This window comes from Penicillium chrysogenum (genome assembly GCF_028827035.1).
Source record: "Penicillium chrysogenum strain IBT 35668 chromosome Unknown utg000001l_segment0_segment0, whole genome shotgun sequence".
NCBI classification, from domain to species: Eukaryota; Fungi; Ascomycota; class Eurotiomycetes; order Eurotiales; family Aspergillaceae; genus Penicillium; species Penicillium chrysogenum.
In genome coordinates, this window is record NW_026622749.1 from 3,036,503 (window position 1) to 3,052,773 (window position 16,271).

A 16,271-nucleotide genomic window follows, 5' to 3' on the forward strand; every position below is an offset into this window, starting at 1 on the left:
TGTGAAAAGATATCCATGGGGCATGCTTTGGTGCCGATTATAGTCAGACAATACTATAATTTCTTGTTACTGACGAATTTAATTGAGAATGATTTAATTGTTTGCTCCTTGATTTCTTCCGGCAGATAAGAAGGTTGTACTTTGTACGGTGCTCCTCCTGCAGCCACTACTTTCTTGCCCTGCGTTGCCACGAACCCGGCCTGCTAATCCTTGAATCTCTCCTGCTCCATGTGCACTACTTTGACCCTGTCATGAACTACATGGTGCCCAGCATATCGCACAGCCGTAACATCTCTACGGCATAACTTCAACGCCCTGATTGGTGTCTCTCCAACTAGACCGGGTATTGTTGACCTTGTCCATGACTTCGGCATGTAGCGGCTTTAATTTGCGTTTCAATACATTGTACCAGCCGAACTCGTGGTCAAGGCGATTAGACATCCGAGCGGAACGTTCTATCTCACTTAGCCCTGCCCAATACCATGTAAAAGTGGCACCACGCAGACATTGTGGAATGTTCTTCCGGATGGTGTCTTGAGACCTTGTTTACGCCATACTCTTCAGGCGCTGGATGAACAGATTGACATCTGTAAAGCATGGGGTGTTGTTCATGTCCGTCATACCACCCACCCTCTTCCGCAAAGCTGCAAGGGGTTGGTTCATCATGATCCACGAAACCCCCAGTATCTACCCCGCAAACCAGCCTAGTCTAATTTTCAGTACTACGACGGCGGCGTTTCGAATGGCTTCAGCTTCAGCTTCTGGAACTTGAGCGATACGGTTGGACCTGGGTCTTCGCATGGTACCGTGCTCCCGCCGAGCTTCCTCTGTTGCAACCTCTATAATGTCCCGCGCTCGGAAGCATGGCTACGTAAAACATACACTGTCTCATAGAGACGGAGGGACCAGGCCCATGACCCTGTGAACCAGATGGTTCGTACGCATCAGTGGAATAGATCACTGGTGAGTATTTCACAATCCATTGGCCACTAGCCAGTTGAACTTGTCGGAGAAAGATCGTTTCATAGTATGTGCTGACGAAACCAAATCCACACTGAAGGTCGCCGATATACAGGATGGGCTGACCCAGGAAACGCCTCAGCCGTTGAGGGTGGCCATACACGCGGCTGAGAGAATGGTAAGTATCATTCCTCAGAAGTCCTTCGACAAGGCCAGTACTGATCCCTTTGTGGTCCGCCTGATACACCGGCCTATCCATAACAATTTCAACAGCTAGCATTTGGAGATGCCACTTCTTCAGAATAGAAACGACTTTCTCCCGGGTTTCGGTCCAGTCCTCGTTGCGATCGACCAGTATTAACAGGGTTGGTGAACAATCCAGGAGCGTGGGGGCTCTGCCACGTCGGAAGCATCCAATGAATCGAATTGAAGTTAGGTCCAATCAAACTAAAAGTTCTTACAGGAGAGGCTCCCATTCCCAGAACACTTTGACTTTTTGGAGAACAGGATAAGTATTCATCGGCGTGAAAGCCATGGGATCAACAATCTCCACCGAGCAAGAAGCAAGGCCATTGCTAATCAAGAGACCTCGTAGCTCTCTTGCGCACAGGAGCCAAGTGTCATCCACTGTCCCTCTCTTTGCGGGGACGGAACGACCCAAAGGCCTGTTGGAAACGGCCTTCGAGGCCATGTTCATCCCCTACACAGAAGATCTCAAGATCTAACTTGTGCAAGCCGGGGCTAACAGCAGCCGTAGAGCTACAGTCACGAACTCCACGAACGGTTATGCTGTGCTCTTAGATCCGTTTCACAGTGGAGAAAACCCCTACCACCTTTCACTGGTGCCTAGGATATCGTCAATAGAATCGCCAGCGTCGAGGGGTTGTAGGTATCGCGACTATTCTATTTAAGTAGTGAGGAGTTAGTTCACCGGCTGTTTTCAAACTTGGCTGGTAAATCCAAACCGGTGTCACGTGTTACAAGCACCCTCGATACTGGATATTCGGGGCAAATATAACCTGAGCATGGGATATTGGATATGGGAGGTGTCCGAGGCCGATTTAATCCATTCTGCTGGGGTTGTGTGGACTGTGTGGGTTATGTTGCTTGTTTTATTTTTCAGGGAGTGTCAGGGTCAATGATCTCGGGTCGGGGTTACCCAAGATGCATTGAATACAATTGTCACATTTGCAATATATCCGAAGCGGTTCTTCTGCTGCTGCTGGATTCTGCTTTGACGACCTGGGTAATCTCGAGCTATGATCTCTAATTAACTTTAGCCCTCGTATCTTTCAATGAGCTTTCACTTACCATGAATGCCTTGAAGAGAACTAAGATGATATGGGCATTCTTCATTTTTGGACGATTGGGTGTGTTGTGAGACGAAGGTAAGATGAAGCAAAAAAGAATGAAAGACGGGAAAAGATCAAATGGGACAATACTCGGCAAAGGGAGAGGACCTGTCCCGTTTATATTCAACTCAACTTCCTCTCTCACTTTCACTTTCACTTTCACCTTCACTTCACCTTCACTTCACCTTCACCTTCATCTTCCACTCTTTTATATTTCCAAAGCCTCATCACGCCCGGCACTTCCCAACTTCGACTCCATTCTATTTAAACCCTTTGCACCTCTCGACGTCACCATGTCCCCAACCACCGAAACGAAAGCCATCAAGCTTTCCTTCAACGATCAGCTGGACATCGAAGAAACACGCCGTGGCTCATATCCCCATGATGCTTCAGCCAGCACGAATGGGTCATACCCTGCGTGTGATCCCAGCCGAGGAGCACAGCTCAGGAGTGCTGCGGATCGTGCCAACCCATACCGGGATAGACTGGAACGAGCCGATCACCATTATAGCAGGAACAGGCTTGCACAAAAGCCCTCGCCGCCTGATCCAACCAACTAATCTTCCTAAATCCCGAGAAGTGCCAAGAGTTCTGCCAAGAGTTCCGTTATGAGCTCCAACCACTATTCTGGAGAAATGGATGTCGCCCCCGAGCGAATGACCTGATGGCGGTCGACGAGGTGCCCGCGGTTCTATCTCCGAGGTCCAATCTCTCTTTTCGGGGGATGGATGTCGGAGTCAATGACCTGATGAGGGTCGAATCGCTTGCGGTTCCATTTATGGGATTCAATCAATATCCTCGGGAGATGGTTAGCCCCGGAATCGATGGCCTAATGAGCCTTGACTAGTCGCTTTCGATGGCAGACAGAAGTCGCCTTCGAGGATGGTAGTTGGCTGTGTTCTTTATAGTACGCGGACTAAATAAATAAAACCCGGGATAACATTTTTAGTGAAAGTCCCACCCAAAAAGCTCAACCTAACCTAGATCACGATAATCTTACAAGCTTAGATTCGTAAGGAGTATAGTCAACTCCTAATGGCCACGCTCCAGTGGATTTTCTTAATAATCTTGGAAGTATGATTATTGTAGCACATGTCTCAGTCAGCAAATCAGCCAATCGTAGAATCTCTCCGAGTGATCCCCAAATGTCGTGGAGGCTTCTTTTTCCCCCCAATAACGCACATCAGGTGAACAGGCTGACTATCGCTGTGGTGACCACAACCGAGAAGCCATTCCTGAAGCAACTGTCACCGGACCTGGTCTTTTAATCATCAATTGAACTATACATGTATCCTCGACTGCCTCTCGCAGATTACTAGCGACACATGCACATCACAATTATCAGCAGCCTTAGCACAACTTGTATATATGTTGAGGCTACGACGCAAGAGAGAGATGGAGAGAGAATCGTGAAGAAGAAGAGAGGTGACGATGCATCTATGGAAAGGAGGCGGTATATAAGCCTGCGAAATGACAAACGAGACAAACTAGGCAAATGCTCAGTCTGCACACACAGACAAACGCATACCTGCATGCATTGCATGTATGCATGTATGTCAACAATATACCATCAACTTGAACAAGTTATATAATATTATTACTCTAGTCAATAAATTTACTGATTTCCTAAGCATAACTGCTAGTAAATCGCGCAGGAAACTTATTGTCAACAACAAACAGACAATTCTCAACTACCTCCCATCCCCATCCCCAGGGATATACCACACTCAGCTCCACCTCACAGCTTACCCTGACCAGCATTAGCATTAACGCTAGCAACAACAGAAGTGTAAGCTGAAGCAGAGGCAATGTTCTTTCCACCGAAGTTAGTCAGGAAAGCAGTATCAGCCTGAGACAATGCCCCAGAAGATCCGTATCCATTGAGCTGACAAGCACGGCCAATGTAGTTCGAGCAAACAGCATTGGTGTTGGTATCCGGCGAGGAGAACAACTGTCCAGAAATGGGAGACTCGGCAGCAGCAACAATGTTCTGGAACACGTTACCCTCAGCGAGAACGTAACCACCCTGACCGATCTCGAAAGCGTGGCCGGAGTTCTGGTACCAGTAGTTGTTGACCTGGTGCGTGTTAGTGACTGTATCTATATCATATTCCCAAAGAGACTTGATCCCAGCGATCAACTTACAGCGTGCAGAAGGGTGTTACCCTGAACCTTGGGGGCGCGTCCGCTGGTGTGGTAGATGTAGTTGCCCTTCATGGTGACGAGATCGCTGGAGCCGAAGAGGTAGATGCCCCAGTAGTGGTAGCCGTCGCAGGTGGCGGAGTAGTCGCTGGTACCGTCGATGAAGCTGTTTGAGATGGTGACGCGCTTGGAGGCCTTGGTGCCGAGGACGATGTGTTGGCGGCCGATGCGGGCGGTTGTGACGTGGTCGATCCAGACCATGTCGGCGTCGTTCACGGTGATGGCGTCGCCGCCCCAGACGTACTTGGGGTTGATGTCGGTGATGGCGACGTTTCTAGATTGGTGGTTAGTTTTGGAATTTGGGATGTTTTGTATGGTATTTGGAGGTCTGTCTCTTACTGGATGATAACGTTGTTCGCACCGCTGACGATTCGGAGACCCTTGCCCTTAATGACACCGGCGTTGCCGCTACCGACGATGGACTTGTTGGACTTGACGGTTATGCCGAGGGAGCCGGCCTTGTCACTGGAGCGGTCAATTAGTATACGTTCAAAAATGTGGAATCATTGCAACCATGGGAGTTGGGTTTGTTCGTACTAGTTGACAGAGACCTTGGGAGCGTTCGGCTGGTATTCGGTGCACCAGTTGTTCTGGTTGATGGCAACCTGGCAACCAGAGCCAGTGCCCCAAGGGGCGCAGCCGGTGCCGCTTCCAGTTCCCTCTGTGCCCCGGAAGTCGAAGGTCTTGGTCAGGACAATCACGCGCGGCGAAGAGTCACCCAGGTACGAGACCAGCTCGTCTGTGGTGCTGGGGTAGACAGGGGCGGCAGAGCCACCGCCAGTGACGCCCTTGGCGAAACCCTCTGCTGCGCCGGAGACACCGACGGCAGCGGCTCGCATAGCGAGTGCTGCAAAGATGGCTGTAATCTTCATGGTTGGGGCTGGTAGTTGTACCTAGGGTTTTGAAGATCGGAGTGGTTTGGATGAGGAGCTGAAGAAGACATGCCGGGCGTGGTGGACATCTTATATAGGAAGAAGTATAAGCACTCGGTCCAATGTAGATAGCTCTCCGAGCTAAGACAATGATGTTTGAGAATGGAGTCTCCGCACCCGGGTAATCTCCGTAATGGAGAGGCCGACGTCCAACCGGCAAATAACCACTGAAGCCCTACGCCTTTCAACACACGTGGGACCCAGGTCTGGTCGCATAATAGGGCTGTCCATAATCCACAATTTTGCGGAGAAAGCACCCACTGTTATGCAGGGAGTAGATTTGGTGAAGAATCCGGAAGAATTGCAGACGCGAGCTGTAAGGGATGATAGATACACCAATAGGCTGCTGTGGGATAATTCGTAGAACGCCCTCCGTGACCGAATTGTATGCAGAAAACAATTCCAGGAATTAAAGAAGAGTGATCTGGTGCCACAATTTCGCCACAATTTCGCAAATCAGGCCAGCCCTAGAGGATGGGAACCGGTGCGTGAAGATGTTTCATCTTTAGGGTGTTCCCCACATCTTTAACTGAATGGAGTCGGCATGCCAGCTTTGTCGTCGGAGTTTTACTCGGATGAGTATGGTCTCCGAGGCCCAGTCTGATAAGTCTCCTTTTCACAGGTCCGGAAATAAGGGCTGTGTTGGCTATTCTGATTTCTCCTGCTCCGTAATAACCAAGGGGGTCAAAGGGTGAAGTTTGTGGACGAGAATTTCTCCGCCTTGGCGAACGTGGTGATTTACCTCTGTCGATCTTCGAGCTGGTTATTATTGCAGCAATGATATTCATACTCTAAATTCATTAAGATGTGAAGATCAGCTCATGCCCATGATAGTGTTACCCACCAGAGCTGCCAGAGGAGATCCACTGAGTTCTTTCGAAATAATTTCAGGGGTTCCCAGCATTTGAAGTTAATAATAATACTAGCTAATTGGCGTGTTTCATCTAAAAGGTCGTGGAAACGAAAAGAAAGGGATGGGGATCTCCAAATAAATTCTATCCATTAATAATGTGTCGTCTATACAATGATATGTGGACTATACAATGATGTGTGGTATACAACAAGACAGGAAGCAAAAAAAATGGTCACATGTATATAACCATTTCGAAAGATGGTCCAACTCACATCTCTCCTAAAAAGCGACGGGCAGGGGGCGCTCCAGATAACCACGCCACTTAGGAAGTGCACGGTCGCCCTTGGCGCCTTGGTTCTTCTTCAGATCCTCGATGGCACTGGCGTACTTGACCAAGGTGGCCTCGGAGAAAGCAGTATTCATGATAGCCAGGCCAAAGGGCATGCCCGAGGCGTCATTGACACCAGCAGGCAGAGTAATGACAGGGTATCCAGCCTGAGCAGCGATTTCAATGCTCTGAGCGACATCGGGGGGCACAAGGAGACCGTCGAGAGTCACGTTGCCCTGCTTCAGAGCAGCATCGATACCCTCCTCGCGGGTAGTGCGCTGGCAGAACTCCAAAGCCTGGAAGTAGGTCTCGTCCATGACACCCTTGGTCTCGAGGGAAGCGAGAAGGCCGTCCTGGCCAGAGCCGAAGGCAGGGTGGATACCGGGCAGACCACCCTCGGAGCCGTAGTTATCGATGTTGTACTGGACAAGGTCCTCAACGGAGCGGACGTTAGTGTTCTCGACCTCGGACAGGTAGTCGCGCAGGTTGTTGTAGAAGTCAACCTTGATGTAGGAGTACGAAGACTCGTTAGAGTAGCCGCGGGTGGTGCCGTAGTCCCAGTTCCAGCCATCAGGCGAGACAATCTTCTTGTAGTGGGGCAACTCGGTGCCGTTGACGATGGTGGCGCCGGCGGACTCAATCAGCTCAACCAGGTCAAGGAGCTGGGCGATTTGGTCGGCATCACCGAGGGCCCAGAAGGACTCCCAGGGGATACCGAATACGGCGCCCTTAAGAGCGGTCTGGTTGGTCAGGAACTGGGCGTAACCACCGACCGGGGTGAGACCCTCCTGGGCGGAGGTGTAGTTATCGCGGGAGTCAATGCCGTAGATGGCATCGAGGGCATAGACGGCATCACGGACGGTCTTACCGAAGGTGCCGACGGTATCCTGGTGGGCCGACTCCGGGATGACACCGGCACGGGAGGTCAGACCAACAGTGGGCTTGATGCCAACGACGGAGTTGCGTTGAGCGGGGTTAATGACACTGCCGTCGGTCTCGGTTCCGAGAGCAATCGGCACAAGGTTGGCGCCGACAGCAACACCAGAGCCAGTGCTGCTACCACCGGGGTTAACGGTGAAGTTGTAAGCACTGCGGCACTGGCCCCCACGGGCGCTGAAGCCTTCGGAGTAGTTGTTGGAGCGCATGTCGGCCCACTCGCTCAGAGCAGCCTTGCCAAGAAGCAGAGCACCAGCCTTGCGCATTCCGTGGACAACATAAGAATCACGGGGCACAACGTTGCCTAGCAGAGCCCAGCTGCCTGCAGTAGTCTCCATACGGTCCTTGCTGGCGATGTTGTCCTTGACAATGAAGGGGATACCGTGGAGAGGACCACGGACAGTGCCTTGGGCACGCTCATCATCGAGCATCTTGGCAATGGCGAAAGCATCCGGGTTCACTTGTAGAATAGCACTAGCAGGGATGTTAGTCAACGGTTCTATGACAGGTGTTCAACATAACATACTTCAAGTAAGGTTGGGTCTGGTGGACACGGTCCATGTAGCACTCCAACAACTGGACACCGGTAAAAGTGCCAATTTCCAGCTCGGCCTGAATCTGATCGATAGTAGCCTCCTCCAACTTGAAGCCGTGACAGGGGCGCATAGCGAACTGCGCAGCGCCGTCACCGCCCAGGCGAGGGAAGTCATATTTGTAGGGATCGGTGAGGATCTGGGAGTCGACCAAGCAATCGGACTGAGCAACAACGGAGCTCACCAAGGCGAGACCGCTCACCAATGTCTGAATTAAAGGTGCCATGATGGAAATTAGATTAAACCCCCCCAAAAACCATGTGGCAGAAACGCTAATATTTTGGGGGAGTTCGCGTTGTTATACTCCCGACAAGATAGTCACGGGTGGACCCTTCTGGGGGCTAACGCGTGACTAATAATAAACCCGCCCGAGCATTCCAACCTTTGGTTCTCAGGGCATTCTCTGTATTTTACAATTTAGGCTCCGTTTTTTTCAGTTCTATCTGCTTTGGACAGCTTATCGATTCGATCAAATCTCATTCAACTATTCCACTATCTCAAACTATCGGAATTGGTGGCGTTTCCCAGCTTAAAAACTTTGTGGGAAATGTTCGAATCAACCTGAATGGCCTGTTAATCTATCTTCGGCATTGATTAATCTATATTCTAGCACTAAATACTTCGGTAGTTAGCCACAGAACCGAGACGACCTGCCTAAAACTGCCACATTTAACTGCCCAGGTGGATCCGAAGAATCTACCGACCCCATCGGATGCCATCGGAACTAACTTGCGCTCCGTTCGATCGATGTCTACCCACGGTAAACGTCCTTTGATTGGCTGCCTTACATAAAGGCTCCTTTGTGCCAAAGATTCTGCGACTACAGAGTACCAAGCTCGGGTTAGCTCGGGCTAGCTTGGCCATTGGTAGATTTTGATAGATGGATGGCATGATAACGGGGCTTAAATCTCAAGATATCCAGAAAAATGTGTGTCAAGTCGCGTGTTAAGCGGTCTTTGGCGAAATAAGTAGATCGGATTGGCTACAGACATGGGGCTCTTAATTTATTTTTCTTTCATTTGCACTATATTCTGACAGGTGACGGCTATCTACTGTATGTCGTGGTACATGTCGGAGTATTCCGTCCCAAGCTTCAGCTTTGGAAACCAATATAAACCTTGGAATTCTATTAATCACCAGAAGCTTTAATGTAACCTTGGAGACAAAGTGAATCCTTGGGACTTACTCCATAAGCTTCAATTGCGTCCCGAGTCCGTGACTCGGGAGGTTTATATACTTGGTACAGAGCTCCCGTTGGTCACCGGCACCGTGACCCATTGGAATAGATTGAAAGTCCCGGTTCCACTTTCCTAAAGAGGATTATATGGATCAGTATACGAATTATACCATTATACCATTTTTGCCATCGAGTGGTCCCTTGGGATAATATACTAGGCCTCATCCCACTGATATCATTTGCCTTCCTGGATCTGATGTGCAATGCCTCCTTGATTTATTTCTTTTATATATATCTTTTCTTTTCTTAACATGTCACTCGTTTAAAATCAATGACTATTCCCGACGATATCCTTGCTGCAGACGCAGCAGGGAGAATCCCTAGCGGGGTCTCGCTCGAATACCTAGCAGAGTCCCGCGATAAGTCCGCCATTGTGGGAATCATTTTCATGATATGTTTCACGGGTCTATTGATGATTTTACGTCTATATGCCCGGGCATTCATTGTGAAGAAGATTGGTCTAGACGATGCATTGGCCGTCTTGACATTGGTAAGATCATCCTTCATCCACTTTAGATCTGCACTCAACGTGCACTGCAATCAAGCCGCTATCCACGGCAGAATTAGCTATAGTTACAAAAATATATTCGGCAACTAACAATGGCTCCTATCGCAGATGCTCTACATTGCTTTTGTGGTCCTCTCCATCATCCTGATTAACCTGGGAAGCGGTCGGCATATCGAATACATCCAATATGTGCTACCACTTCCCACAGTCCGCGACACCGAAGTCCTAGACTTTGTCGCCCATATTGTCTACACAACAGCTCTATTCTTATGCCGCCTCTCTGGTCTAGCCTTCTACTTCCGGCTCTCTGCGCGCTCAACAAAACTCCACATGAGCATCATCATCGCCGCCCCGCTCCTTCTCGCCGCCTACTTACCCCAACTCTTCCTCCTGATCTTCCACTGTAAGCCGGTAACAGGGCTCTGGCCCTACGAGTGGCAGGTTGAGCCAAAGACATTCAAATGTTACACATGGGGGCTCGTGTACTCGGTGAACTCAGGTCTATCTCTTGCATGCGACATACTGATGTTCGTCATTCCGGCGGCACTTATCAAGGGACTGCATGTCTCTTTAGAGAAGAAGATCAAGTTGTCTTTTGTGATGTTCCCCGGTGTCCTGTGAGTAACTCCCCACTCCCAAAGTCCCACAAGTCCCACAAAACTAACTCCACACAGCGTGATCGTGATCTCCGCGATCCGCGTCTGGCTCGTAGCAGAGGGCCAATGGAACTCCGACGGCAGCTGGGCCTACAATCCCATGATGTGCGTCGAGAGTGCCGAGATCGCTGCAACTCTAGTCGCGCTCTCAGTACCAGCGCTGAAACCCGTCTTCGGAAACCTCTTCGCACACCTGACCGAGTACACCTCCAGCCACACACGCTCTCGCTCGACTAGATTGCCCAGCCTCGGCCATTCCAAGACTATTGGCAGTGCTGCGGTCTCCAGCAATCGTGATAGCAAGCGTCTCCTTAATTGGTCTAAGATTGGGAAGGATGATTATGAGATGATGCCTTCTGAGGTCTCAGTTTCGAGGGATGTTCGAGGTGGATCGAGGGGGAGTGACCATAGCGGCAAGGAAGAAAACAAGAGGCGTGGTTCTCATAGTTCTAGGATTCGGGTTACGAATGAGGTTAGTATTAGTCGGGGACAGGAGAGGGGTGTTGGGGTTGAGAAGCCCGGGTCTAGGGAGAGTTAGAGGTGTTTTTCTTACCTGTTCTAATAGACATATAGACTAGACTACCTATATCATGCTCAATATCTATCTAAATATGTCATACGCGCCCTCTATTTATAGCGTCGACTGTTTCGTGAGAACTCGCTTCTGTATCAACGAATAGTACAGAATGGCTGTATCAGACCTCATCGTCCAAACCTTTGTCGCTGTGGCTTTCAGAGTGTTAGTCATGAAACTAATAGCTGAGGTGTTATAGCAAAGGCTCAGGATTTCCTTGGTTGAAAAATAGACATCGGTATTTTGATGTTTGATAATGAAACTCGCGATGACTCGCTCGCCGCTGTCCAACAGCTAAGCGCTATTTTTGTGGATGTTTCAATATCATCTATCTAATATAGACAATAGAACAACAGGATCGGGGACTACGCATAAATAGAGTGTTCCGTCTCGACAATTACCCATACCATCTTTGATCTCATCTATTCGCATCTGAGCTCACTTGGAGTTATCAAACCCTACAACTTGAATATCTACCTTATTGCCGATACAATGGCTTCAAGAGCCGTTACCAACAGTCATCAAGCTACTAGCTCTCAGATCAGACTTCCACTCAACCCCACACGCCAGCAGCTCAATAACCTCAAAATACCTGTAGCTGAACTCCTGTCCCACCATGGGAAAAGACATCCCAACTTCCCAAAAACCCTCGCAGAGTATTACATGCTCGATGAGAGGACACTCAACGATCTGCTCGTGTTTTTCCATCAAACCTATCCCGAAACCACAGAAAGCACCAGCGAACGCTATCCCTTGACGATCAGTCCATGGCTCAGGAGCAACAGGCAGCGGTTGCATCTAGTCGATGTTGAAACGAAGCGCTGCCTGTTTGGCACGTTCATTGGGTTAACCAATGAGCTCGTGGATCACAGCATTCATCCGCTACGTTACCGGCAGGTGCATCACAACCCGGCGACGAACCCGGAAACCCCCAACCCCACCTCTAACGAGGCTCCCTCCAGTGCAGAGGCTGTGCAAAGACCAAAGAAAAGACATGGGAAACGAAAGGGCCTGTTCAAGTGGCTTAGGCCTCGTAAATAAGCCGGGGGTGGGGCGCGTCGGAGGCGCTTGATAGTGCGGCGCTTAGTTGGTTTTGGTGAGCCATCGAACGGTTTCACTTTCCTTGAATTGAATCATTACATATTCCGGCTTGTATCGAGTTATTGCGGAGGCCAATATACTCCATATGTGGATATATAATTGCATTACTCCGTACAACAGATGTTCTAGAAGGAAGAATGCGGGATGAAGTCCCCTTGCTCGGTCTTCGCGTCCCCTGCAATAAACCCTATTTTAAAAAGATAATTCCTCAATGATCCTATACACCATAGTCCCGAATGTAAGACGGCCTTTGATGTTGCCAGGTTAGCTTCACACTTCGATACAAAACCAGCTTCGGCTTCGGACTAAGCAAAAAGCGAGGCCTCGGTTGTTGCTATGATTCCTAGCAAGGATTACCCCCGAGTGCAACGTTGTCATCCAAGATGCATGAAGCCAAACCCTTTCGGGCGATGTTCAACGAACTCCGAAATTCCAAGGTTGATTATCAATTCTAGTGCTTACTAACCTCATCGATTGTCCACGAGATGCTTCTAAGAAGCTGTTGATCAACGAATTGTCATATGATGAGCATTTGATAATTAAAAAGAATAAGAACATCCGCTGCTCCAGTGAATGAAATATTTACTCTCTACACCCTATTAACTTGGCCCAGTGATCCTTTGCCAAAGTCGATCATAATTTCTACCATTCTCCAAAATGACCCTCAAATACCTCATTACAGGAGCGACTGGAGGCCTCGGTGCCGGAGTCCTATCCTATCTCATTGCGAATGTCCCAGCATCAGAGTATGCTGCAGCATCCTCCAAAGAGGAAAATCGCAAGCAATTCGAAGACCGAGGGATCGCATTCCGAGTCGTGAGCTACGACGACCCCCAGACATTAGAGACCGCATTCGAAGACGTGGAGAACCTCTTCTTCGTCAGCACGAACACCTTCGACAACGAGAAGCGGCGCAAGCAACATGAAAACTTTGTAGAGGCAGCGAAGAAGATGAACGTGAAACATGCAAGTCATCAAACTCCCCGCACAATCATTCTCGCTAACATCAAACCCGCAGGTATGGTATACGTCTCTCGCATTCGGCGGATACAGTTCCGACTCTAAGGCAGCGGTCCAAGAAAGCCATCTGATGACAGAGGAAATGATGAAACAGTAAGCCAAGCCCAACCGTAACAATCCATCCAGCTTTACTAACACCAACCAGAGCCGGTATCAACTTCACATCCATCCGTGAGGGCCTGTACACCGATGCCTTCCCCGTCTTCATGGGCTGGTATCCAAGCACATCGACCGTCTACCTCCCTTCGGACGGGCCGATTGCCTTTACGCTGCGCTCGGAGCTAGGCGAGGCCAATGCGCGACTGATGATTCAGGGTGGACATGACCGAGAGATCGTGCTGCTCACCGCGCAGGAGACTATCACATTCTCTGAGATTGTGGATTTGATCAACGAGACGACTGGCCGAAATGTTCAGTTAAAGCTTGTCTCGCCGGAGGAGTTTGTGCGGTTGAAAGCGGCCGACGATGAGGGCGGGAAGCCGGAAGGGTTCTTCCAGGCGCTGTTGTCGTGGTACGAGAGTATTTCAAAGGGCGAGACATGCACGATCGATCCGCTCATGGCGGAGGTGCTGGACCGTCAACCCGTGCCGCCACGTGAGGCTATTCGGGCGTTTTTGACGGAAAATCGGGACTATGAGTGGCATCAAAACTATGTTAATCGCAGTTAGCTGCAGAGTTGTTAGTGGTTGACTGTAATGATCGCATATATTAAAATCGAAATGTGGCAATGTGGCGGTTCCCAATGGTTGGCATGTGAAGTCGGCCGGAGTAGCCGTTATCCAGTCTCGGCAAGCAGATCGGGAGTGGCCTTGGAGCCTGAGGCACTGAGTTTTGTGGGTTTTGACGAAATCATTGATCATGGAAGGTTGGAGTAGATAAGATGGGAAGGTTGATATAATTTATCAATCACATCACACTCTTACTTCCAATTGACCAGTATTTAACACATATATGACCCTGTCGGAGTGTATCATCGGCAGTAGACAATTCCCCAATCCTCCAAGTTGACGCCGTGTCCGCCCGAGGCTTGTAAACACCTTCGCTCTGATTGGCTACGGCCCGCTGATGTCAGCATCTACACACCCGACCCGTCAAACCCGAGGTTACTAGCGAAGAGACTCCTTGGACTTCATTTCGTCGAGGATCTTTGTTGGTTTGTGAAACTCGACTTCGTTGTCGCTATCTTCACACTTTTGAAAACTCTCCTCTCTTATTTCCCGTCTCTCTGCTATCAACCCTCATTCCCTCCACCCTCTCCACCCTCTCTTTCATTTTCACCTCGGTGTTTTTCACATTTCCGGTCACCCGTCATGGCCTCCCTCCGTACCACTTCGCGATTGTTCGCGGCATCGCGGCCGATGTTCCGCCCTGTCTTCGCTCGCACCTACGCGACTGTTGAGCCTACTCCCTCCGAGCAGCCCAAGATGAAGACCTTCAAGGTCTACCGTTGGAACCCGGACCAGCCCAGCGAGAAGCCCCAGATGCAGTCCTACGACCTCGACCTGAACAAGACCGGACCCATGATGCTCGATGCGCTCATCCGGATAAAGAACGAACTCGACCCTACCCTGACTTTCCGGAGATCTTGCCGTGAAGGTATCTGCGGTTCTTGCGCCATGAACATTGACGGTGTTAACACTCTCGCGTGCTTGTGTATGTACCCGGACCCGCATATACGCAATGTCGAAGCATCCACCAGCTCGTACTGAAAGCTAATCCTTTGTCTGTATAGGCCGCATCCCCACCGATACCAAGACCGAGTCGCGCATCTACCCTTTGCCTCACACCTATGTCGTCAAGGACCTTGTCCCTGATATGACCCACTTCTACAAGCAATACAAGTCCATCAAGCCATATCTCCAGCGCGACACCCCTACCGAAGACGTGAGTATCTTATATGCCGGCATCACCCCACAAGAAAAACTAACAATTGCCAGGGTCTCGAATTCCGTCAATCCCCCGAGGATCGCAAGAAGCTCGACGGTCTCTACGAGTGCATTCTGTGCGCCTGCTGCTCAACCTCCTGCCCATCTTACTGGTGGAACAGCGAGGAGTATCTTGGACCCGCCGTCCTGCTCCAGTCCTTCCGTTGGTTGGCCGATTCCCGTGACGAGAAGACCGCCGAGCGCAAGGCCGCTCTCGACAACAGCATGAGCGTTTACCGTTGCCACACCATTCTCAACTGCACACGGACTTGCCCCAAGGGCCTGAACCCAGGTCGCGCAATTGCCGAGATCAAGAAGATGTTGGCTGTCTAGATTTGTGGATATAAAACGGAGTACCGCGGAATTTTCTTTTCTGTCCAATGCCTTTCCAGTCGCCTTTCCTCTGTTTCTGTATTTCCTATTTTCTTTTACCTTTTTTTTTTTTTTTTTTTGCCCGACTATGTCACGGATGTTTCTATAGGTGTAAATTGTGGACATTTGTTTCTTTCAGGAATGCACTGGTAGTCCATTCGGCTGCATGATGATAGCGCAACCTATACCTTTGTATTGTATTAATCTACCAATCTAGATGTCTGCTTCCTTATAAATCCATGTATATCTGCAATTTATAGTGTTCAACACCACAATACTTCCCTCGTAGCAGATGTTAAGCGAATGCGAATACACTTATCCGGTATTGGCTAGGCTTATTCGGCTATATGTTCTGCCCACACTGACACTAGCACGCTAAAAAGGCCACCTGGACATTGCCTCCACAAATCGTAATAGGGAAATAAGCGATTACTCAACTGGGCTGTTAGCACAGTTGGTAGTGCGCCCGCTTCGCATTACTGCGAGCGTGCGGGAGGTCCTGGTTTCGATTACCAGATAGTCCATTTTCGTCTTACGTTTTTTTGGCTCAGTCTCCTACTCTTTTCGTGGCTTTATTTGCTTTGTCCTCTCGCTGGCTGCAACTAGAAGCGGGCTATGAAATCCAACTCGCTACGAGCATTGCCATTGGCCGCTCGAATGACGGACTCACGCGGAGGGGGGTATATCAGCCCAGTTATCGGCCATGCAGCTGTACCTCGTCA

At 49.7% G+C, this 16,271-nt stretch overlaps 8 protein-coding genes across 8 annotated transcripts; 5 read left to right on the forward strand and 3 right to left on the reverse strand.

Annotated features, from left to right (window-relative positions):
* Positions 1-546: 546 nt before the first annotated feature.
* On the reverse strand, positions 547-2,316 carry N7489_001217 (uncharacterized protein; the record flags this gene model as incomplete). Its single annotated transcript, XM_056706972.1, has 4 exons — positions 547-644; positions 883-1,355; positions 1,422-1,660; positions 2,272-2,316. 4 exons carry the CDS (start codon positions 2,314-2,316, stop codon positions 547-549), a joined length of 855 nt encoding a protein of 284 aa, XP_056571274.1.
* A 289-nt stretch (positions 2,317-2,605) lies between these two features.
* N7489_001218 (uncharacterized protein) lies at positions 2,606-2,872 on the forward strand (the record flags this gene model as incomplete). The annotated part of the gene is made up of 1 exon (XM_056706973.1): positions 2,606-2,872. One exon carries the CDS (start codon positions 2,606-2,608, stop codon positions 2,870-2,872), a length of 267 nt encoding a protein of 88 aa, XP_056571275.1.
* Positions 2,873-4,050: 1,178 nt separating this feature from the next.
* N7489_001219 (polysaccharide lyase family 1 protein) lies at positions 4,051-5,386 on the reverse strand (the record flags this gene model as incomplete). The annotated part of the gene is made up of 4 exons (XM_056706974.1): positions 4,051-4,389; positions 4,458-4,788; positions 4,854-4,979; positions 5,052-5,386. 4 exons carry the CDS (start codon positions 5,384-5,386, stop codon positions 4,051-4,053), a joined length of 1,131 nt encoding a protein of 376 aa, XP_056571276.1.
* Positions 5,387-6,578: 1,192 nt separating this feature from the next.
* On the reverse strand, positions 6,579-8,382 carry N7489_001220 (amidase family protein; the record flags this gene model as incomplete). Its single annotated transcript, XM_056706975.1, has 2 exons — positions 6,579-8,037; positions 8,090-8,382. 2 exons carry the CDS (start codon positions 8,380-8,382, stop codon positions 6,579-6,581), a joined length of 1,752 nt encoding a protein of 583 aa, XP_056571277.1.
* A 1,282-nt stretch (positions 8,383-9,664) lies between these two features.
* Positions 9,665-11,095, forward strand: N7489_001221 (uncharacterized protein; the record flags this gene model as incomplete). The annotated part of the gene is made up of 3 exons (XM_056706976.1): positions 9,665-9,883; positions 10,010-10,518; positions 10,576-11,095. The coding sequence occupies 3 exons, from the start codon at positions 9,665-9,667 to the stop codon at positions 11,093-11,095; spliced, it is 1,248 nt and encodes a 415-aa protein (XP_056571278.1).
* Positions 11,096-11,623: 528 nt separating this feature from the next.
* On the forward strand, positions 11,624-12,172 carry N7489_001222 (uncharacterized protein; the record flags this gene model as incomplete). The annotated part of the gene is made up of 1 exon (XM_056706977.1): positions 11,624-12,172. The coding sequence occupies one exon, from the start codon at positions 11,624-11,626 to the stop codon at positions 12,170-12,172; it is 549 nt and encodes a 182-aa protein (XP_056571279.1).
* A 717-nt stretch (positions 12,173-12,889) lies between these two features.
* N7489_001223 (uncharacterized protein) lies at positions 12,890-13,920 on the forward strand (the record flags this gene model as incomplete). Its single annotated transcript, XM_056706978.1, has 3 exons — positions 12,890-13,189; positions 13,251-13,345; positions 13,398-13,920. 3 exons carry the CDS (start codon positions 12,890-12,892, stop codon positions 13,918-13,920), a joined length of 918 nt encoding a protein of 305 aa, XP_056571280.1.
* A 642-nt stretch (positions 13,921-14,562) lies between these two features.
* On the forward strand, positions 14,563-15,510 carry sdh2 (succinate dehydrogenase iron-sulfur protein subunit SDH2; the record flags this gene model as incomplete). Its single annotated transcript, XM_056706979.1, has 3 exons — positions 14,563-14,905; positions 14,985-15,136; positions 15,190-15,510. 3 exons carry the CDS (start codon positions 14,563-14,565, stop codon positions 15,508-15,510), a joined length of 816 nt encoding a protein of 271 aa, XP_056571281.1.
* Positions 15,511-16,271: the final 761 nt, after the last annotated feature.